The sequence below is a fragment of the Curcuma longa genome, unplaced genomic scaffold, assembly GCF_044706935.1.
Source record: "Curcuma longa cultivar G26 ecotype Majalengka, Jawa Barat unplaced genomic scaffold, ITB_CL_G26_1.1 contig_12709, whole genome shotgun sequence".
Classification (NCBI taxonomy): Eukaryota; Viridiplantae; Streptophyta; class Magnoliopsida; order Zingiberales; family Zingiberaceae; genus Curcuma; species Curcuma longa.
In genome coordinates, this window is record NW_027429228.1 from 1,564 (window position 1) to 23,385 (window position 21,822).

General features: G+C 34.6%; 3 protein-coding genes and 2 pseudogenes across 4 annotated transcripts; all 5 read left to right on the forward strand.

The window, feature by feature from the left end:
- Window positions 1-3,339: 3,339 nt before the first annotated feature.
- LOC141815942 (small nucleolar RNA snoR114) lies at window positions 3,340-3,420 on the forward strand (annotated as a pseudogene).
- Window positions 3,421-4,899: 1,479 nt separating this feature from the next.
- LOC141815943 (small nucleolar RNA snoR114) lies at window positions 4,900-4,981 on the forward strand (annotated as a pseudogene).
- Window positions 4,982-5,990: 1,009 nt separating this feature from the next.
- On the forward strand, window positions 5,991-8,777 carry LOC141815940 (cadmium-induced protein AS8). Of its 2 annotated transcripts, none has more exons than XM_074703802.1 (3): window positions 5,991-6,134; window positions 7,567-7,813; window positions 8,345-8,777. In XM_074703802.1, the coding sequence occupies exons 1-3, from the start codon at window positions 6,084-6,086 to the stop codon at window positions 8,620-8,622; spliced, it is 576 nt and encodes a 191-aa protein (XP_074559903.1). In that variant the 5' UTR covers window positions 5,991-6,083; the 3' UTR covers window positions 8,623-8,777. The 2 variants fall into 2 exon arrangements, with proteins under 2 accessions (XP_074559903.1, XP_074559904.1); XM_074703803.1 differs by having other exon boundaries at window positions 5,991-6,092.
- A 1,510-nt stretch (window positions 8,778-10,287) lies between these two features.
- On the forward strand, window positions 10,288-15,525 carry LOC141815939 (actin-related protein 7). Its single transcript, XM_074703801.1, has 7 exons — window positions 10,288-10,471; window positions 10,623-10,841; window positions 11,451-11,592; window positions 12,444-12,688; window positions 12,806-12,989; window positions 14,864-14,931; window positions 15,012-15,525. The coding sequence occupies exons 1-7, from the start codon at window positions 10,394-10,396 to the stop codon at window positions 15,162-15,164; spliced, it is 1,089 nt and encodes a 362-aa protein (XP_074559902.1). The 5' UTR covers window positions 10,288-10,393; the 3' UTR covers window positions 15,165-15,525.
- Window positions 15,526-16,551: 1,026 nt separating this feature from the next.
- On the forward strand, window positions 16,552-21,480 carry LOC141815941 (uncharacterized). Its single transcript, XM_074703804.1, has 4 exons — window positions 16,552-16,581; window positions 18,458-18,638; window positions 18,784-21,073; window positions 21,165-21,480. The coding sequence occupies exons 1-4, from the start codon at window positions 16,552-16,554 to the stop codon at window positions 21,478-21,480; spliced, it is 2,817 nt and encodes a 938-aa protein (XP_074559905.1).
- Window positions 21,481-21,822: the final 342 nt, after the last annotated feature.

Below are 21,822 nucleotides of genomic sequence, written 5' to 3' on the forward strand. Positions count from 1 at the left end.
ATGATAATCGAGATCCTTTTCCATTCATAATTTCCTAATATTAATATACTGAGGCTGATGATTTCATCATATTTTTAGATTTTTTTATAAAAAAGTCAAAGTCAAACAAACTTCTACATTATTTTAATTAATCCAATTTATACTAAAGCTGATGATTTCTACATTATTCTAAATTTATACTTAATGATAAGTCATTTTCATATTACAGATGCATTAATTAATATGTCAATTTAATTAGGAAAAATAATGTGGCATGAGGACTCGCACCCGTTTAAGTTGGATATTTTTAAAATTAATCAAAATTCTCTTAAAAACACTTTATCTTTGTTAACAAATAAATAATTCAAATGTTAATTAAAAAATGCAAATATGCATTCTGATAATAAAAGAAATTTGTTTTTTTTACATCTGGGAGAATTTTAATAAATAAATATTAGGGTTCTTTTGAAAATGGAGTGTCTCCTTAAGCAATTTTAACCCGATCCGATGAGTCACCTATGTCGGATGAAACTCAACGTTAATTTATGTTTAAGGCGGATTATGTTCAGAAAGGTCAGGTCGTACGGTTGGCTAGACGGTCGGATTGATTGTCTACTAGGTCGACGGTTCGAACCTCTCCTCAATAGAGCGATGAAGTGATATAAAGTGTGAAAAAGGGTTTCACAATAATCTGATCATTACAGATTATACAAATAAAATCTGAGCTCATTTTTTTCCTTTTTTTTTAAACTATTAAATATCGACACTTATTTTTAAAAAATAAAAGATTAATAAAAACCAGGATGATTTTTTTTAAAAACTATTAAAAATTATAGTTAATTCTATTTACATTGTCTGTTTATATATTTTAAAAATATAAAAATAGTAGAATGAACTCGACTCGTAAGCCTTCGCACGTCAATATATTTAATTTTCTCAAAAAAAATTTAAATTATTAAGCGAATGTGATTCCTAAGTAGACCTAAATTTTGCCCTAGTCAATTTAAAAATCTATTTAGTTATTTTATAATTTAGGTATTTAATTCTTCGAACAAACTAATGGAATCATTATTGATAATAAACATCAATCAATGACTAAGCTTCTAATTAATATTTAAATTTGACACTCATTCATTTTAAAAGGCTATTTAAATAATTTCTAGACTAAATCTTATTAATTATATTTTTTTTTGTCAAAACTAAACAATTATTTAAAAGTTTAAATAATTATTAGTTTATTAAATATTATTTAAAAATATTTATTACTGATTATTATTTATTAATTTGTATTATAAAAGCATAGTATTTAGTATGATTGTGTTTTGATGCTTTTCTCACAACAATTAGTTACATCAAACTAATCCAGCATGTAGGGATCACAATTTCTATCAAATCCAAATCCGGATAGAAAAGGATGTGATACGATTAAATAATCCGAAAATTTTCGAATTCAAATATAGTAAAATTCTATACAAGGCTATTTTATATGTGAAGGGATTTTGTTGGAACTTGTAGATGGCTAGAGGGGGGGGGTGAATAGCCCTTTCTTTTCGAAACTTAGACGATTTCAGTCCTACAAAATTGTTAGCGCAGCGGAAAATACAACAACAATCAAGAGAACACAGCAATATACGAGGTTCGGGGATAACTTGCCCCTACTCCTCGGCGTGTCCGTAAGGTGGACGAAACCTTGATCTTCGGTAGATCAGACCCCGGATTAATCCGGCTAATATGAAGCTCCTTCTCGGTGGAGTTACCTCTCCACAACCAATCTCAAAGATATAATGTAAGCACAGAGATTATAGAAGGATGGATTAAGGCACCAAATAGAACTTACAACACAGCCTTAATCCTGGAATCAACACGAGCACAGCTTCTTCCCGAGAGCAAATCACAGCTTGCACAATCCTCAGGCCAAGAAGCTTCAATGAATAGCACAGGAGCACGAAGCACAGAACAGGAGTAAGGAGAGCACGAAGACAGGAGAACCACGATCGCAAGCACAAGCAACAGCACTTCGTTAGGGTTTTTCGGAATCAAGCGATGCCTCCCTCTTCTTCCTCTCCTCCTTTTAGCCAACATCCTCTGAGTTCACTGCACTGATCACCTGATCATCCTCGGTGCAGCTCAGAGCGCCGTTGCCTTGTCTTTTTCCTGAAATTGAAACGTTATCACAACTTGGTACACCTGTGCTCAAGGAAAGCAGAAACCTTGACTTTCCTTTCTCTTCGTTAAATTCAAACCTCACCTGCAAATTTCAGACGATTAGCGAAGCAATGACAGAAAAAGGCAGGAGAGACAGTAGATAAAGTATAATCGATCAACCGATCGATCAAACGTCGTAAAAACACCACAGAAACGTTGGTAATCGATCAACTGATCGATTACCCCCTGACTTAATCGATCAGCCGATCGATTAAGGCACGGTAATCGATCAGCCGATCGATTACCGCACGTAACTCGCGATTCCCATTAAACCTGTTAATCGATCACCCGATCGATTAAACCTCAATTATCGGAATTCACAGTAGGTTCCTTAATCGATCTCCTGATCGATCAGAATTGGTTCTGTTCAATTCCGAAAAATCACAGAAGGTTCAGTAATCGATCACCTGATCGATTAACACTTTGACTTTGACAACAGTAGGTTTAGTAATCGATCATCTGGTCGATTAAACAATCTCCTCTTGAGTAATCGACTTACTGATCGATTAAGGCAACTTAGACCTTAAATCCTAAGTCAAAGCACAAGTAGGTTAGCTTAGGTCTAACCCATGCCAACCCTAAGTGACCACACAATCAGAGAATACGCTTCCAAGCTTCCTCCAATCGTAATCTCGGTCCTGAGGTAGATTAACGAATCTCCTCTGACCATATCCGGTACAGAGAACGAGCTACCGAGCCCTCTCTGACCTAGTCCGGAGAACGAGCTACCGAGCCCTCTCCGACTTCGTCCGGTCCAGAGAACGAGCTACCGAGCCCTCTCTGACCCAATCAGGAGAACGAGCTACCGAGCCCAATTCTTAGCGATGAACTTAAATCGGTGTCAACATCAAAACAACAATCAGGACAAGACTGCATCAACATATTTAGTATTATTTTAAAAAAAATTAAAATTACTTTTAAAGATTTAAAGTTTAGTGTTAGAAAGGAAGTGAAAATTAAAGAAAAAAATCATTGGTACAGGTAGCAAAATTATATATATATCAATTTTATTTTACTCGATAGTTTCAAATATTTTCCCTAAACTTCACCAACAAACTTCACCAACAAGCCATCGCGGAGTTGGCTGGACCGGTTGTGCGCTTATTCTCAATTACTGAGACCACAACGGTTCGATCCTCCCTATTGATGACTGCTGAGCGATGATGAGATGTGAGTGTGGAAAAAGGGTCTTTCACAACCATCTGATAGCAGATGATACAAATCACATCTGAGCTCGGTTCAATTTTTTTTATATATTTTTTAAACATTTAGTATTTTAAAGAATATTAAAAATGATAGATATCATAAACACCACTCGTACATAAACACCATGAGACTGACTGGGATTTATCATTTTTTTGTATCTACTTATATTAAAAGTTAAATAAATAATGCCATAATTTAGCTTTTAAGTAAAAAAAATCAACGTTAAGATTTAGATGAGTTTGAAATCATCCTAATGATTTCATTAACTCCAAATTCTAAAACCATAAACCCTAAACCGTAAAGAAAAGCAACAAGAGACTATAGAAGTAAATGATGTATATGTTAGGTCATATTTTAACGATAGCTTAGTCCTAAGTCTTTGCATAGACTTACGATGATTGTAAGTCTTTAGGTGCATATGGTTGAAGTATGTAAATTGACGACAAAGCGTAGTATTTTTAAAAATCTTTAGGTGTATTTTTATTTTAAGTGCGCCCTAACAAAACTTGAATAACTTATAGATCTTTCTATAAATTTAATAAAAAATTAACTTATTTATGTCTCATTTTTTTTAATGGTTTTTGAATTATACTATATTTGAATCAACCACGTGATTATCTATTTTCCTCCCATCTATGATATTGGATAATTATTATTGGATTAAATTAGTTTTGTATATTTAAAATAATTGAGATTTTTGTATTATTTAATAATTAAGATATATGATTTATTTAATACTTTATTTTTTTTTTTTTGACAAAATATAGATAATATATATATATATATACGTGAGCAAAATGATATAATATCGATCAAAGATAGCAGCTACTCATGTTTGAGTATCAAATCTAAATAAATATATCTAAATAAAATAATAAATCATGACTAACATAGCGAGGTGTCAAGTATTCATCAAGTTATTGGTTCGTCTATAGTGGAGTGCAAAACCCCTCAATATCCTCTAATACGTGGACATCTCTTGTTGCATATACAACCATCATCAAATCTTTTGTTCAAAATTGGCTTGAAGAATATGTACTCATATGTCTCTTTCTTTCAGTTGTAGAAGGTGGATCGTCTATCCTCGGAGTAATCATATCTATCTCTGATAGACAAATTCTTGTACATCAACATCCATAATGTAAATGCATGACTCAACTATAAGTAGTTATTGATCGACATCATGGTTGCTCATGACTTTCTAATATTGACACTCCTAAAATGATCATATTATTTTCTATACTTTCCTCTCGAAAACATATTATCAACTAATATTTTATAGTTTCTCTAAAACCAACGGGGACACTAGAATAAATAGTTATTATGATATTCTTAAAAAAAACATTATACTATCTATAATTACAATTTTTATAAATGTCATCATTTTTAACAACAGGTTATTTGACTTTTCCAAGTCTCAGCACCAAGTTGTCATCGCAGAGTTGGCTAGCCGGTTGTGGTTAATAATTGTTGAGGCGCACGGTTCGATCCTCCTTACTGATGACGGCTGAGCAATGATGAGATGTGAATGTGTGACAATGGGTCTTTCACAGCCATCTGATTTCAGATTATACAAATCACATCTGAGCTCAGTTCAATTATTTTTGAATATATTTATTATTATTATTTAAAAAACATTTAGTATTTTAAAGAATATTAAAAATGATAATATACTAATTTTTATCTACTTATACTAAAAGTTGAATAAATAATAGCATAATCTAGATTTAGGTAAATTTTTTGATGGTTAAGATTTATGTAAGTTCATAAATAATCTAATGAGAATATATATATGATTTAAATCAAATTTTAATATATGCATAAATTTGAAATAATGTATGTAGAGCTTATTGACTTGACAATATCAAATTGGTCGTTACTTAGTTAACCACGATACCATCTAATTTTTTATTTTAAATAAAATAATAATTATTTTATAAATTAATTTTTTAAATAAATTTCAATTTGATATATTAAATATTTTATAATTCCATCCGAATCAAAACCTTTGCATTCAACTAGTATCGCCTTGGCAACAAGGGCATTGACTCGCTAATAAAAAAAAATTGAGTTAAAGAACTTAAAATGCAAGATTAATAAGGCTCTTGAGTTGAGACAATACCTTTTTTCATTGTAATTAATTGTAATTTTTTAATTTATCTTTTTATAGATAATCGTAAGATCGTTGGAGTGTACGAATTCCATCAAAGAAAAAGATTAAGGACCATGCTAATCAATTAAAATAAATTATGTGCATTTATTAGTAATTATACAAATAAAATCACCATCTTTTTAATAAAATGAAAGAATCACGGGTAAAATGTGCTCTACAAAATTTGAGGTAAATTACATAAAGGCAAAATAATGAATTGCAATAATTTTAATTTAATTATTTATATAATAACTAAAAAATAAAATTTTAAAAAACATCTAAAATCAAACATTATAAAATTTTATTAATTAAAAATCTTAATGGTTAAACTGACAAAAATTTTTAATAAAAAAATACTTAAAATAATATTATCGAGGGGGAGGGCAATTTGGAAAATATAGGATGATCCAGGGTGGTTTTACCGAAGCAAAAAAACAAAGGAAGAAGCTCGAGCTCCCCAGGGCGACCACAGTCCCCGGATAAGAATGGCGGCGAGGGATCCTCCGCCAATGCCCCCCTTTGGCTCCGGCTACTCTCTCGCATGACCCAGGTACGATCCAAGGGTAGAGGTCTACATGTCGATCTAAGTCTGGTGAGCAGTAGATCTCTCTTCCCTCTTGCTCCTCTTCTTCACCCTGATTTGTTCTTTCCTTGTTATTGATTTGCATCTATGTTTCATCTAAATTGTTCCAAGATTACTTTTTTAGGCCGTGACAATGCATTTTTACCTGTTCCCTTTGCTAGAACCATTACTATTACAGATGAAGGATAATAATAATCTAAATGGCGAATGTGTAGATGGTAGTTATATCACGATTCCTAATTCTTCGAGGTCAATGGGGAATGAATAATGTCCTGTCCTTTAGCAACCTTCTCATCTAGTTTGTGTTTTCTTCTTAACACAGATTTGTCGCGTTCTGTCTTAAAATTCTTCTATTTATAATCTTCATATGTATAAGTTGGTGCCTTTGGTAAGATTGATACCAGCTTTCCAATGTTATAAGTGCTTTTCCAAAATTGCAAATTGTTTTTGAAAAAAAAAAGATTTGTTCTTGTTATGTGAGACTGTAGTTTTGATCATTTATGAAGTGGTATATTAAGATAGATTACTTCTCCAGGAGACTTCTCTGATATACTGGTGGAATTTGTTTGTCATTTGTGTACACGTTGGAATCTTATATATTTTGAAGTAGGATAACCGTAGCTAATTGCTTAGGGTGGGAAAACAATTTGTATTGCCCCAGTTTCTAATGACATGTTTTATGACGGAAAGAGTGATGATGAAACTTCCCCTTTAATTTTATAATATGGGAGAAGTTTTACCATATGAAACATGGTTTTCTTCTTGCTCTATGATCCCTGATGAACATCATTGTTATGTGGTTGTCATTTTGGATGTCAATCAGCGCTTTCGATTGGTAGCCTGTACAGATTGTCTGCAAAGGCTTTCTTTATGGATTCTATACTCAGGTTTCTAGTTGTCCTTGCACATCTGAGGTGAAGCAATGTGCTGAAGATTGTGTGTCTCTGGAGCTCATGGTTTTGTGTTTGGATCAATTTATATGTTTACACAGGTGTAAAAACATCCATATGAATTATCTGCACCCTAATAAAATGACATATACTGAAAGTCATGGTATGAGTTAATCTTTGCATACTTCTTATTCAAACGAAATTGTCACCAAATAAATAAAAAAGGGGCATAAAAGGGGCTAAACAGGGAAGGAAAGAATAATACATTTAAGCCAATCAAGCTTAGCCTCAATGTTGTTAAATTTGTTGACCATGAGTATAAATTTGGTGGAACTCAATCAGTTCTGATTGTTACAAACTAATTCCATAACCATACATTGAGCCTCTAATTGGACCATGTTATATATAACTAATTCTTCTCAGATGGATCATGTCAATTACTTATCATATACACTTGGTTCCTCCTAACAAAAGCATTAATATCATGTCTCACCTTTTTTGGTTCTTCTTTATTTGAAAGATGAGCATCAAATAATTGACTCTTCCTGCAGTTTCTTATGATAATTAAAGGGATCTTCAGGAGGTACAGGAGATGGAACCCTGTACACCCCACTATTGGCACTTTTTGGGGAATGGGCATAGGTGTGGGATGTGGCGTGGGATGGGGTCCTGGTTTTGGTCCTGAGGTCGTTGGGTATGTTGGGGCAGGCTGTGGTATAGGATTCAGCGTGGGCGTTACTCTGGCTGGTATTGGTGTTGGCCTTCCCCGCAACGACCTTTTGCAAATCCTATACAATGGTATCCTTGTCTTGTTTTCCTAAATGTAACTAAACCCTTTATCATTTTATATCTTTACAGTACCAAACATCCATCAATCTTTTGGTTATGAAGCAAATAATTGTTGAGCACTCAACCCCATAGAATTAAGTCCCATACCCATTTTGTGCATCTTTTGTTTCTCGAAGTAAAATCATACTTTATCTACTCCATCAAGTTTGGATATGTAAGGATGGTAATAGTCGATAGTTCATGGTAGCCTTTCGTATTAATATTTTCTCTACTAGTAGATGATCTTGGAATTGATACATTAACCTAACATAGAATAGCAATTTGTTCTCAAGGGCTCCCTAGTAACTTAACAATCACTGTAGAACAGGAACAACATCTGAGGTGCCTATTCCACATTATGTTTTATAACTCCTGCACTAATCTTCTATCCAATTGGAACTTGTTTAAATCACTGCATAAGTTACGAAAGATAAGAATCGATACTTGACATATGGACTAGAAACGTATGATGAAGAATCACTATTTGTCATGTGTTTTCAGCTACTACAACAAAGGCTGCTCCTTTTGACTCGGCAAAATCTTCCACATTTAGGATCATGAAGGGTGTCGCAGAGGATAGTTTGAACTTTGCTGTTCCTCATATATCCTTTTTGAGGAAAGAAACTAGCTGGAGGCTCTCGAAGCTCAAGTCAAATATTCACGTACAGGGAGCTGAGTTAAACAAACTCAACACTGTAGTATCGAAGAAGATTCAGTCTACTTTAGAGTCTTTAGAAGCCTTCAAACAGAATGTCTGGCCGCCGCCAAAGGATCGATAAGCAGATTGTACATGTTCGATGTTTGGATGTGTGTAAAGTGTAGAGGCAGCAAAATTCAAGATGGAGCTCCATGTTCCATCAATTTCCATTTTTATTTGCAGATATTCAGTTCTACAAGATTCTGAAGTCTTTAATAAATTAAGCATTGAAACATCTATTAGTCTTTTTTTGTAGCTTATATTGATGCAATTCAGCAGCTGTTTTTCAAAGCATGTGTTATCCCTGTTCATTGTTTCCTATTTCAAGTATTTTTTTTAATTCTATAAAATAATTTTCTTAAAATTAGTATGGATTTCAATGTGTCATTTTTAGATTGTATAGTGTTGTTAAATTAATGATTATTCAAATTCATTAAATTAACTTATATTAGATTAATAAATGCTTTTCATTCTTCTTATATGTTTTATATCTTCATTCCTGGATTCAACTCTTATTGTTGAAAATAACCATAAAAATTAGTTTACGGATTAAAGATTACACTAAACAGTGAATGCAGCATTTAACTAATATATATATATATATATATATATTTTTAATGGATCTATTTTTAAAAAATTTAAAATTTTGAAGTAAATAGTCAATGAAGTAATGTAAAAGTGTATAATTTAGATCAAACTAAAATGATATTTTAGAAAAGACAAAAATCCAAAGGGTGTTACTGTATTTCTAAATTGATTTTTTTTAATGAAAAGAGTGTTTTACCTCAGTGTCTGCCTAGCTATGTACGTTTATCCAAATACCTTTATAATTGTTTAATATTATTATTTCGCATGTAAATCCTCATTTAATTTTTTAATTGATCAGATAAAACGTGTTATAACAATTATAAAATTATAACTGCTAATCCTCAAGAAAATGGTACCGCGATAGGATATCCAGTTGTCACCTAGGTACCTGCAGTTCGACCCCCAGTTATGACGTATTTACAGTAATTTTTTTCCAAATGAGGAGCGCAATCAAAGGATGCTGGGCGTCTGGTTGGCCGTTGCGTGCATTTTCCGATTTACCCTAGTGGTCGGTGGGAAACTTCCGCGGGGGTGAACCGATCACCCAGAGATAGTCAATGAGACTAACTGGGATTTATCATTTTTTTTATAGAATTGTAACTGCTAACTGCTATAATATGAATGTTAAGTGAGCAGATTGAATTTGCGTTATAGTAGTTACGATTTCGTAACTATTACATTGTAAATGATAAATGAACAGAATTGAATCTATATTATAACATCTATGAAATTGTAATTGTTATAATATAAATATTATTGAACATATTTAAGTATGTGTTGTAGCAGCTACAAAAATTATAGTTACTAAAATGTAATTTTTAATATTAAGTACATCGAAAGTGTTGTAACAGCTATAAAATTATAATTATTGTAATATATTTAACAACTACCAAATTATAATTGCTATAACTAAAAATTAAGGTTTAAGATTCATACGAAAGATGACAACATTGACAGTATAAAATAGAACTCGAAAATATTTAGGTAATTGTACTTTTAAAAAATTAAAATAGGACTTTTTTATGATTTGAAAAAATAATGGAGAGCCTTTTGACTTTTTTGTCCTTGAGAAACGTCGGATTTTAAAGAAGAGCGAATACTATTATTTAAAAGATCCGAGGGTAGATTTGTAAAAGTGAACTGATGAAATGAGAGGGAGTAAGCGAGCAGCGCGTGAGCGAGGTCATCTGGGACTAGGGTTTTGCTGCACCAAGAATCGTTGTGGAATCGCAAGCTTTGGGCTTTAGATTTCTCGCTCCACATCCATGGAGGCGGTGGTAGTCGATGCTGGATCCAAGCTCCTCAAGATCGGTTTCGCTTCACCCGATCAAGATCCCGCCTTGGTTAGCAATTTGAGGATTCTATTTGTTCTTCCCGTTTCTTTCAACATATGACGTGCTATGATTCAATTTTAGCTGACTTCGGTGGTATTTAATCCGGGTGGGTGGGTTTACTATATCCTTATCTTTGGATTCCTTGTGGAGCATGATGTAGATAATGCCGACCAAGATGAAGCGCATGGTGGAGGATGGAGATGGTGGTGGCGATGTATCGATGGTTGAGGAGGTGACGGTGGATCCTGTGGTGAGGGGGTTTATCAGAGACTGGGATGCCATGGAAGACTTGCTTCGGCATGTTCTTTACGTTGACCTTGGTTGGGAGGTTGGAGATGAAGGGCAGATTCTGTTCGCCGAGCCGCTCTTCACCCCGAAGGTTTGTGAATGCAACCACTGTGTGCGGTTTTCAAGGAAAGTGTGTTACCTGATTATTCACCAACTATTACCTGATTAATTGACAGACTCGAGCAGTACATAAGTTTATTGAATTGTATTCAGTGTACATTTTGAGCTCACACCAGTGATTTAACCATGCTATATGCAATTTAGAAATTTGACGTTTTCTACACAGACTTTATAATAGTGTTTTTTTTAATGTGTTTGCATGTACTTCTGCTTCTAATGTTAAGGTTATGTGTTATGCATTGGAAACTGATACAATATTGACAAAATTTAATACTCTCCATCATATGAGCATGCTTGTCTGATTATTTCCATGCATTCTATAGTTTTCTTAGTTTGTACTTGTTTCCTTCTTGATATATTGGGCAAATGTTTATGCAGGTATGTTGTCTTCATTTCTTCTTGCTTGTTTATACATATGATGTGTGTTTAATATTCATTGAGAAAATGAGCTAATATTCTCTAGTTTTGGTATACAGTGTTTTGAATCAAAGTTGGTCACACCTGCAACTTACGTAACAAACTAACTGTTTTTCATTTAATTTTATTTATTGCTCATGTACATATTGGTACACTTTTGCAGGCTATAAGAGAACAACTAGTGCAACTAATGTTTGAAACGTTCAATGTTTCAGGCTTTTATGCCTCTGAACAAGTGGTATTATCACTTTATGCTGTTGGACGCATCTCTGGATGCACTGTTGATATAGGCCATGGGAAAATAGGTATTCAATTAGTGTCAACTAGTTGCTAGTGCCTGATTATTGTTATACATACTTGCAAGAACTACATTTTCATTGGTTTATATATTAGTTTTTTTTTTTTGCTATTGACAAGTCCATTCTTATCCAAAAAGGCAACTTAAGCTTGTTGCCCTTGCTCACTCTAAACTATTTACTACTATAAGTGATGTAACCATGCAACAAATTGATGCTGCCACAATGCCAGTTAGATGGGGAGAATTGACCTTTTTCCTCTTCTTTTTGTAGCTTGTATTTCAATTTATTCTGATTCAAGGAAGCTATTACGGCATGTCTAGTCTCTCAAATATTGGCTGATAAATTGAGGAGTCTATGTTGGCTGTTCATACTTCTACTAACCTTTCCTTGATTTCTGTAAAGGTTCTTTTTTCGTTTCTTATTTTTTTCAATTTCCATAATGGTTCAGAATTCAGATCCTTAGTTTCTACTAATGTACTCTCATATTTCTTGGTCTCATGTCCATAATTCACCATTCTGATAGTCTCCTAAGTCATCTGCAAAATGCAAATTCATGTCCGAATTCATATATATATATATATATTTCCTGTAAATTGGGTCATATGGGAATTTAAATATATGATATAATAGATTTAAAGATTGAAATCATTCCTCTGAATCTCAAACTGAACTAGTTATTATGAATACTGAGAAAGTGAGATCCTCTTAGGTGTCTGCCATGGACTTGTGGAGCAATCTGAATCCTTTCTGAGATAATTCAATATTCTTTGTTTTGTTTTTAATGTTTGTAGTGGCATCTACACTTGGTTTATATGATTCTCAACTATGTTGTTAATATGACCATTCAATCTTAACAGATATTGCACCAGTTTGCGAAGGTGCTGTCCAGCACATAGCATCAAAAAGATTTCAGATTGGTGGAATTGATTTGACTAATTTACTAGCACAAAAACTTCAGAAATCTAATCCCTTAGTCAAGATTGACATTTCTGAGGTTGAGAAACTGAAAGAGCAATATGCCTGTTGTGCAGAAGATCAAACTTCCTTTGAAGAAACAGAAAACAAATGCCCAACAGAGACTCACACGCTTCCTGATGGACAGGTTTGTTGCTAGTTGATTTTCAGTCATAGAGATGATATGTCCATTTCTTAGTACCTTTCCACTCTTTCCTAACCACTGCTGTAGACATTATGTTGCTCAACATCTTTCATATGATAGACTATAACTATTGGACGAGAGGGCTATATTGTTGGAGAAGCTCTATTTGAACCATCTATCTTGGGTATAGAAGAGTATGGGATAGTTGAGCAGTTGGTTCGCAGCATATCAAGTGTTTCTTCTGAGAACCTTCGTCAATTGCTTGAAAATACAATGTTGTGTGGCGGGACAGCATCTATGACTGGTATGCATTCCTGCTCCTTGGATGTTCTGTTCTCATTATTCCAGAATAGTTTTAACCTTCTTAAGTAGAACAGTACCTTATGAGCCAATGCATCTCCATTCTCACATTCTTGCAAGAATCATTTCTTTCTGCAAAATTTAGTTGATTTCTAATTATGGTAGTTTCACCTCTTCAACTGCTGTCTCCAGGTTGGTGTTCATTCTAGTCTCTATAAGAATTGATGATAGATTAATATGTTGCTTAATGTTTTGGTCCTTATTTCTAATTTGGATTTTCTATCTTGTTTTTCAATATATTCACTGTTGGTCCATCTTCCAATTGCCTTTGAATTTTAAAATTTCAGCAATTTCCTATGACAATCGTCTTACTAGTTATTTAACTTATTTCTAGTGCATGAATAAAACACCAGTATTCTTTTGAATAAGTTGCTAAAGTATACAATTTCCCTTAATGGTGTTTCCGAATAGCATGGAAACATAACAATGAAGTGATGGTAGTAACAAAAAAAGCCTCGATAGAAAATCAACAATGCCAGAACACAAACGGGATTTCAATACATGCCAATTATCCATAAGAACTATCACTTGGTAAAACCGAATAAGAGATGGGGGAAGATTGCTTGACTCTGTGATGCAGAGAACAGAAGGCTGATGAAGAGGGTAATCTTGTAATTTTATTTTATTTTCCATCTTTTCCCTTCTTTCTCTTCTTTGGCACAAATAAAAATTTTCCCCTTCTCTTTCTGCTTCCTTTTTCCCCTATCTTCCTTTCCCTTCAGATTCCATCTTTCAGAGCTTTCAATCTTCATTAATCATCATCATATTTTGTATCAAATTCCAGTCTAAAGATTTACCAAGCAGGAAGTTAATTGCACTTGTGATTTCTCCACATTTTCAGCTATCAAATATTTCAGATTTGTAGGAGTTAAGCCTTTCAGATTGCCAACCTCAAAATCTGTTAATTTACGCAAAGCCTTGCACTCTTTTACCATTACTGCCGCCATGGTAAGTTTGTCCAGTCCTTATTAACCTCCTCATCATGGCCTTCTACTAATCTCCTCATCATGGCCTTCTTGCCTCACGATCAACTACAATGGATGTCACTGGCCTCTCTGTTATGCTCTTTTGTCTCATGATCAATTTTGATTGACCTTTCTGTCCTCACCTTCTGAAATGACACACACACACACTTTAATTTTCGGTTGTTGAAATCAAATAAATTGATCATTTTTATTCTTGTGTTGGTTTCAATGGAGACAAGACAAGAATAAATTTTCACAATGAAAGGGAGCTTTAGTGTAACTGCAGAGTTGCTACCATGTCACTTAGTGGTCACGGGTTCGAGTCATAGAAATAATCTCTTGCAATGCAGGGTACTGATCTGCATGTACTGGTCTGACCTATTCAATAAGTAACATTGCATGGGTCATATGATCCCCCATCCAGCTTACCTTATTTGCTTAGTCTGTTTTGCTAGTCAGCCCCATTCATCCCTCCCCCCTGCTTGCCTAGTCAACTCGCCTGATACACTAGGTATGCCTAGTCCTTTGGCCCATCCAGACTACTCAATTCATATGGCATCTCCAACTCACTTGGTTTGCTTGGGTCTGTTAAGCCCATCCAGCTTACTTGATTTGCTACCCCTCTCACCCATTTAGCTCATATTGTCTATTTGGCTCGTTTAATCCACTCAGTTTGTTTGGCCCATTTAGTCTATATGGTTCGCTCAGCTCATTTGAAAAATCCTATACACTTGGTTCATCAGCTCGCTCAAACATATAGGGAATGGAATAATACCTACCCGAACGCCTCATCTAAGGCTCAATGATCAATATATTGCTGTGAGGATCTTACCCACGGATTTGCCATTTCTAGGTTTTGAAGAACGGTTTCAGAAAGAAGCAAATTTGTGCTCCTCGTCCATCCGCCCATCTCTCATAAAGGTATCTGCTAACATTTTGCACTTCCCATTTTGATATTCCATCATCTGGACACTCCACTAACCATTTCTTTGTCCCTTCAGCCCCCAGAATACATGCCGGAGAACTTATCGAAGAACTCAGCCTGGATGGGCGGCGCCATATTGGCTAAAGTTGTTTTTCCACAGAATCAGCATGTAACTAGGGGAGATTACGATGAGACGGGACCAACAATCGTTCACAAAAAGTGCTTCTAGGCCTGGTTGAACTCACTCAAGTTCTCCAGAAACTACAATGACCACCCACAATTGATCATAAAAGAATGCTTCTAACCTGGCTCATCTATTAATTTAGATAATTTATGTTTGTAACTCTATTTTTCTATTAGAAAAGTCTGTCAATCATTGATCTATTTTTGTTGTTTATGGAGAAATTTCAAATGTGACTCGATTATGTTGTAAGCTGATGGACCACCCTCCACCCTCGTGTAGATTTGATTCTCGTACTAGAGGCCGAACAGTCGGTCATTATTAAACTGTCTTAATTGTTCATGGTTGATGTGTATGACGATTACATTTTATTCTTCTAAAGCAGATTGCACTGATTAGCTGTTTGTTTTATTATATTTCCAAAGAGTGCTGAAGCTGTTTTTTTCCTTCCCTTTTTTGTTTTGGATTTGAACTTCTTGCCATTCTGATGTGCTCATCATTAGGTGACAAAGAATCGAATGGAAGCAATAACAATACAATACATCCGAACTCAATCGATGCATTTAAACATCTAAATAAGATGTAGTTATTGCCAATAATAAGATAATATGAAAATTGAAAATTGAATGCAATGGTAATCAAATGAAAATTGAAAATCGAATGCAATGGCAATCAAAGGATTGATTTGAGTTGACAGATAATGTCATTATGTGTTATTTGTCGTCAGAAATTTCTACAAGAGAATGAGAGGCAATCAAAATCCTTCTCAACGGGGCCTCTTAATAAAGGTCTCAAGATCTTCCTCTTTAATTCTATATTCGTTAACAACATATCAATGTTAACGAATCAAATTATTGGATCTACACATTTAATTCACATCCATTTATATGAATCTCATTCATGCTATAAACATTAAAGCACTTAATGATGTTTAACATTTTAATGATAATTATTATTGATGTTAATTTAAGTGTCAGGTCGAATCTTGATAAAAATCTATTAAATCAACCCATTGTTAGTGTCAGGTCGAATCTTGATAAAATTGAAAAAAATATTTTCTTCATAATAGTCAATTATAATTTTTTAATTTATCTCTTTATAGATGGTCATGAGATCGATCATGTAAGATCATTGAGGTGACAAATTTATCTTTAAGGTTAACTGTTAAGGTCAACTTTTTGATATATCTTCATATTTATTTAAAATTTATAATAATAATTATTAGATATTTTAAATTTTGTAATAAAAATGAAAAATTTTCTAATGTTTTAACAAAATAAAAATTGTCAAATTTTTATGTCAATATTACAATTAATCAAAGTTTATAACTATTTATGATTTTAAAATTTTTCTATAATTTTTATTTTTTATTTTAATAATTAAACTATAAATATATATAAATTAAATATTTCAATCCACGAGCTTACACCTCGACATGGTGCAGGTGGGCTCATGTTCAAACCAGGTGAGATACGACAACTGGATAGGAAAAAACCAAATTAAATTAAGCATGACATCAGGAAAAAAAAAAATCATCAAGCTCATCTCAGTCTCGCTCACCTTCAATGACATAGTTATATTTTCAATCTGAGGAGGAGGGATGAATTCAAATAAAATTTTTTAAAAATCTTAAAATTTTATATTTTTACTTAGTAATTATACATAATCATTTTTAAAAATTATATTTCATAATTATAATACATTAACACTTTCAAAATTAAATTATCCAATTTTAAAAATTCAAAAATACTTAAAAATATATGTTAAAATTTTTTAAAATTTCAAATATTAGTGTAGATCGATTTTCACTTTCCAAAAGTCCAACTTTCAAGGAGTTGTAAATAAATCTGTAATTCTAATTGAAATAATAATCCATCGCGATCTCCCAAGTTATTTTCTTCAATACTTATTCAAGAACTTAACACAACTCAATTAATTAATCAAAGCTCAAAATTTTTGACTCTAAATATTTAAAAATCTAAAAATTGAACCAACAATTGAAAAATAAGTTAGGATTCCACTTGCACTCGTCGAGTATCACAGTCTCCGAAATCGCACTCTAGGTACTGAAATCGAGTCTAAACTTCCTCAAATCATGATTTTTGACAACAAGAACACACGATGACAACAAGAAATGTATCTTGTAGCTTCGACGAGAGAAGTGGGCCGATGGACTCATTTCAAGTTACGATATTCCCTCACAAAAATGGTACCAATAGATAGCTTAAGTTGAAATCTTTTCAAATATGTGATCAATTTTAATTTTTTGACGATGAACGATGATATTATATCGATTAATCTTAGGATGGACGACCCGATCCCATATTTCGGCCATCAAATAAATCTAAGAAGTGACGTGATTCTTGACGCCACGCCCCCGTATCACTAGTTGTTCGAACACTACATGCATGTTAGCTGCGTGGGTTTCGAACTTTGGTTGTTTGGGAAAAATACACTGACTCTTACCACCACATCATGGGATGTGTCCTCACCTCTATTCTCAAAAGGTGGAATCCGCCACCCCAATAGTTCCACACGGTCGACCCCACGACCATCTGTGAGAAGGTAAATCGAGAAGCTGCAGTTGGCCACGACGAAGGAGAGTATTGCTAAATTTGAACCCTTGCCCTCTTTTGCAACTCTGCTCCATCGTAACCAACTCAACTATGCCCCGGGGGCTTGTAGTAAAAACTGTCTTGGATAAACTTTTTATAGTGATCGACTCCATCGCTGAAACAATCCTATAATCAAAAAACTCTAAAGGGATTTTTTGAAGGCACAGTACCACTATGTTGATAAGAGCCTACTGCCGAAACAGCATCTTAGTCAACAAGTACATGTTGCTAAGAGGACTTGAACTCGGAACCTCAAGCAATACACATTTACATGCTTACCACTTGAGATAAGTCACTTCAACATGTCCTCACCTCTAAAATGAAAAAATAATAATAATCCCAGTTAGTCGTATTGACTCAATCCCTGGGGGTGACTGGGGCTCCACACACTACACTAAAAAATCATGATTTTGCGGCAGTTATTTAGCGGCGGTTTTAAAAACCGCCGCTATTTTCTGTTTTCCCGGCGGTTTCAATTAACCGCCGCAAAAATAAATTTTTAGCGGCGATTTAAATTTATTTTACGGCGGTTTAATGATTTACGGCGGTTTAAAATTTAATTCGCGACGGTTTGAAAGTTAATCGCCGCTATATATTCTATTTTCCGGCGGTTTATTGTAACCGCCGGTATATTTCTCCGTGGATTCTATTTTCCCGAACCGAACTGAACTCCCTCGCCCTAACCCTACTTATGCCGCGATTTCTTCCGAACCCCACTTCACGCAGCCGCCGCAGTTTCTCTTTCACTCCGACGCCCACCCGATCGACGCCCTCTCACTCCGACAGCCGCCGGACACCGACACCGCCCTCTCACTCCGACGGCCGTCGGACACCGACACCGTCGTCTTCCTCGCGCACTCCGAACGGAGCCCTAGCCCACGATCGTCCTCTTTCTCGCGCACGAGAGGTATGCGTTCTCCCACTTTTCCCTTTTGTTTTAGCAATAAGGCTCTTCCCATCATTCTATGCATTATATTGTATAAGATGAATCAGAGAAATCTTATGATAGTTATACATTAGCCTGCTGCTGTATCAAATTATTAATGGATTAGATATGGACAAAAGTTGGATTTTGAAGCCGCGAGATACTCCCGAATATATAGATGGATTATTGCAATTTTTGGACTTTGCATTTGCTAATGCATCATCCGATAATAGGATAAAGTGTCCTTGTTCTCGTTGTGGATTCAGACTATTCCAGACTAGAGAAGAGGTGTACGATCACTTGTTGTTAAGGCCCTTTCCACCGGATTATACAGTTTGGCTATTACATGGTGAGAGAGGTGAAGGGGAGACTTCTAGTTATATGCATGAAACACAACATACTAAATCTTCTGAAGATCCAATCCGTGATATGATTCAAGATGCTTTCATATTCCCTATACCAAATGTCAGTCAAGATTCAACAATGCATGATCCATTAAATGAAGGTGAAGGAAGAATGCCACATTTACAAGAGGGTCCGAGTGGTAAAGCTAAAGAGTTTTATGATTTGCTTAAAGATGGGGAACAAGAATTATATAAAGGATGCTCAAAATACTCAAAGCTTTCTTTTTTAGTAAAGTTGTATCACATCAAGTGCATTTGTGGGATGAGTGACAAGGCCTTGTCTATGATAATCGAGCTGTTGCATGATGCCTTTGAGCATGCAAAGATCCCAGAATCATTATACGAGGCAAAAAAGACTATAAAAAAGCTTGGTCTTAATTATAAGAAGATAGATGCATGTCCAAATGATTGCATGCTATATTGGGGACCTGATAAAAGTTTGAATCAATGCAAGCGATGTGGCACATCTAGATGGAAAAATTCTTCTATTGAGCATAGGCTTGCAATTACTAAAAGGAAAAAACAACCAGCAAAGTTTCTTCGTTATTTTCCATTAATTCCTCGGTTACAAAGATTGTTCATGTCTAGTAAGACATCTGATGATATGAAATGGCATGCTGTGGACAGTAATAAAGATGGCTTATTGAGGCATCCGAGAGACGCTGAGGCATGGAAAAGATTTGACTCTAAATTTTTTGAATTTTCTTCGGATGCACGTAATGTTCGCCTTGCTTTAGCTAGTGATGGGTTTAATCCTTTCGGAAACATGAGCACTAATTATAGCATTTGGCCTGTGATTCTCATTCCGTATAATACCCCTCCTTGGACGTGCATGAAACAAACTAATTTCATCCTCTCGATGATCATTCCAGGTAAGAAAATGCCAGGGAATGACATAGACATTTATTTGCAACCTTTAATCGATGAGCTGAAAGTGTTGTGGGATGGTGTTGAAACATTTGACGCTTCATCGAATGAAAATTTTAAAATGCGTGCAGCATTGATGTGGACAATTAGTGATTTTCCTGGGTTGGGGACATTGTCTGGGTGGAACACATATGGTAAGCTAGCTTGTCCTATATGCAATATTGATACTGAACCTTGCCGACTTCATCATAGTAGAAAATGGTGTTTTATGGGTCATCGTCGTTTCCTTCATGCTGGTCACAGGTTTAGATTGGATAAGACCCGATTTGATGGTAAGATTGATAGAAGAAATCCACCTGTAAAATTATCAGGCTCAGCTATTTTCAGTCAGGTTGAGAATATCCAGGTTTCATTTGGGAAGACACCGGAGGTGAAAGGTAAAAGAGGACGGGGGCAGCGAAATGCCAATGAAGATGAATCACATTGGAGAAAAAGGAGTATATTCTTTGAACTTCCTTATTGGGAGTTTAATGCATTGCGCCACAATCTTGATGTAATGCACATTGAAAAAAATGTGTGTGACAATGTTCTGTACACTTTGCTAAATGAAAGTGGTAAGACAAAAGATCACCTTAATGCTCGAAGAGACCTACAATCTATGGGCATAAGATCTACACTTTGGCCAAATGAGAATGGGAAATATCCTTCTGCTATTTTTACTATGTCAAACAAACAAAAAGATATATTTCTTAAGACCTTGAAGAATGTGGTTGTTCCAGATGGTTACTCAAGCAACATTTCAAGATGTATTGATGTGAAACAACGTAAGATATTTGGGTTGAAAAGTCATGACTGTCATATTCTTATGGAACAACTCTTACCAATTGCTTTGAGGAATGCTATGCCTGGTCTAGTGTTTGCGGTGATAGCTGATCTTTGTTCATTCTTTCGTCAAATATGCAGTAAAGTGTTGAACCCCATTGATCTTGTTACCCTTCAAGATCAAATTGTTCACACTCTTTGTCATTTGGAGATGATTTTTCCTCCGTCATTTTTCACAGTCATGGTTCACTTAATTGTTCATCTAGTGGATGAAGTAAAAGAGGGAGGCCCAGTGCATTATCGATGGATGTATCCAATAGAAAGGTGAATTTAACATCACAAATTTCATTTTTTCATTTTCTTTAAATAAGTAGTAAATTGTTTTACCTGAATCTATAAACTTTTTAATGTGAAGGTACCTAGGTCGTTTGAAGTCTTATGTGCGTAATAAGGCACAACCTGAAGGTTCAATTGTTCAAGGTTACTTGGCTGAAGAAATTCTCACATTTTGTTCAAGATATTTGAATGACACAGAGACAAGAACCAATCGACCAAGGCGTGTTGATGATCAACCCGACCATGTTGAACACCATGAAAGCAACACTATGTTCCCAAAAATTGGAAGATCAGTTGGGGGATTCTCATATTTTATATTAACACCATTAGAGAAGTTGCAAGCACATCGTCACGTGCTTGTCAACTGTATAGCAGTAGACCCTTTTCTTGAGTAAGTAATACAAAAATTCTTACACAAATCTTGTTATAAATCAATTGCTTTAGTATTTATCATATATTTTTTCTTACTAATAGGGAATTTAGGGCAATAACAAAGAGGATGTTAAGACATCGGACAAGGTTGCAATCAGAGATAGATAAAGTTGTACACAAAGAATTTCCTAACTGGTTTCAGAAGCATGTGAGTAGAAGTTGTTATTTTTTAAATTCAATTTTAGAGGTGTAACTAATAGTAAAAACTAAGTGTGACAATTCTTAATGTTAGATATCCAATGAAGGTGCTAGACATTCAGAAGAATTAAGGTGGCTTGCACTTGGACCACTTGATCAAGCCAAAC

Bases quoted from the DNA above. Each gene is read 5' to 3' on its own strand.
- LOC141815940 (XM_074703802.1), top strand. From the start codon at position 6,084: ATGACCCAGGTACGATCCAAGGGTAGAGGTCTACATGTCGATCTAAGT. The intron at 6,135-7,566 runs GTGAGCAGTAGA...CTCTTCCTGCAG, and splicing joins TACATGTCGATCTAAGTCTG to TTTCTTATGATAATTAAAGG. The intron at 7,814-8,344 runs GTATCCTTGTCT...ATGTGTTTTCAG, and splicing joins TTTGCAAATCCTATACAATG to CTACTACAACAAAGGCTGCT.
- LOC141815939 (XM_074703801.1), top strand. From the start codon at position 10,394: ATGGAGGCGGTGGTAGTCGATGCTGGATCCAAGCTCCTCAAGATCGGT. The intron at 10,842-11,450 runs GTTTGTGAATGC...ACACTTTTGCAG, and splicing joins AGCCGCTCTTCACCCCGAAG to GCTATAAGAGAACAACTAGT. The intron at 12,689-12,805 runs GTTTGTTGCTAG...TTCATATGATAG, and splicing joins ACACGCTTCCTGATGGACAG to ACTATAACTATTGGACGAGA.
- LOC141815941 (XM_074703804.1), top strand. From the start codon at position 16,552: ATGGTGCAGGTGGGCTCATGTTCAAACCAG. The intron at 16,582-18,457 runs GTGAGATACGAC...CACTTCACGCAG, and splicing joins TGGGCTCATGTTCAAACCAG to CCGCCGCAGTTTCTCTTTCA. The intron at 21,074-21,164 runs GTGAATTTAACA...TTTAATGTGAAG, and splicing joins TGGATGTATCCAATAGAAAG to GTACCTAGGTCGTTTGAAGT.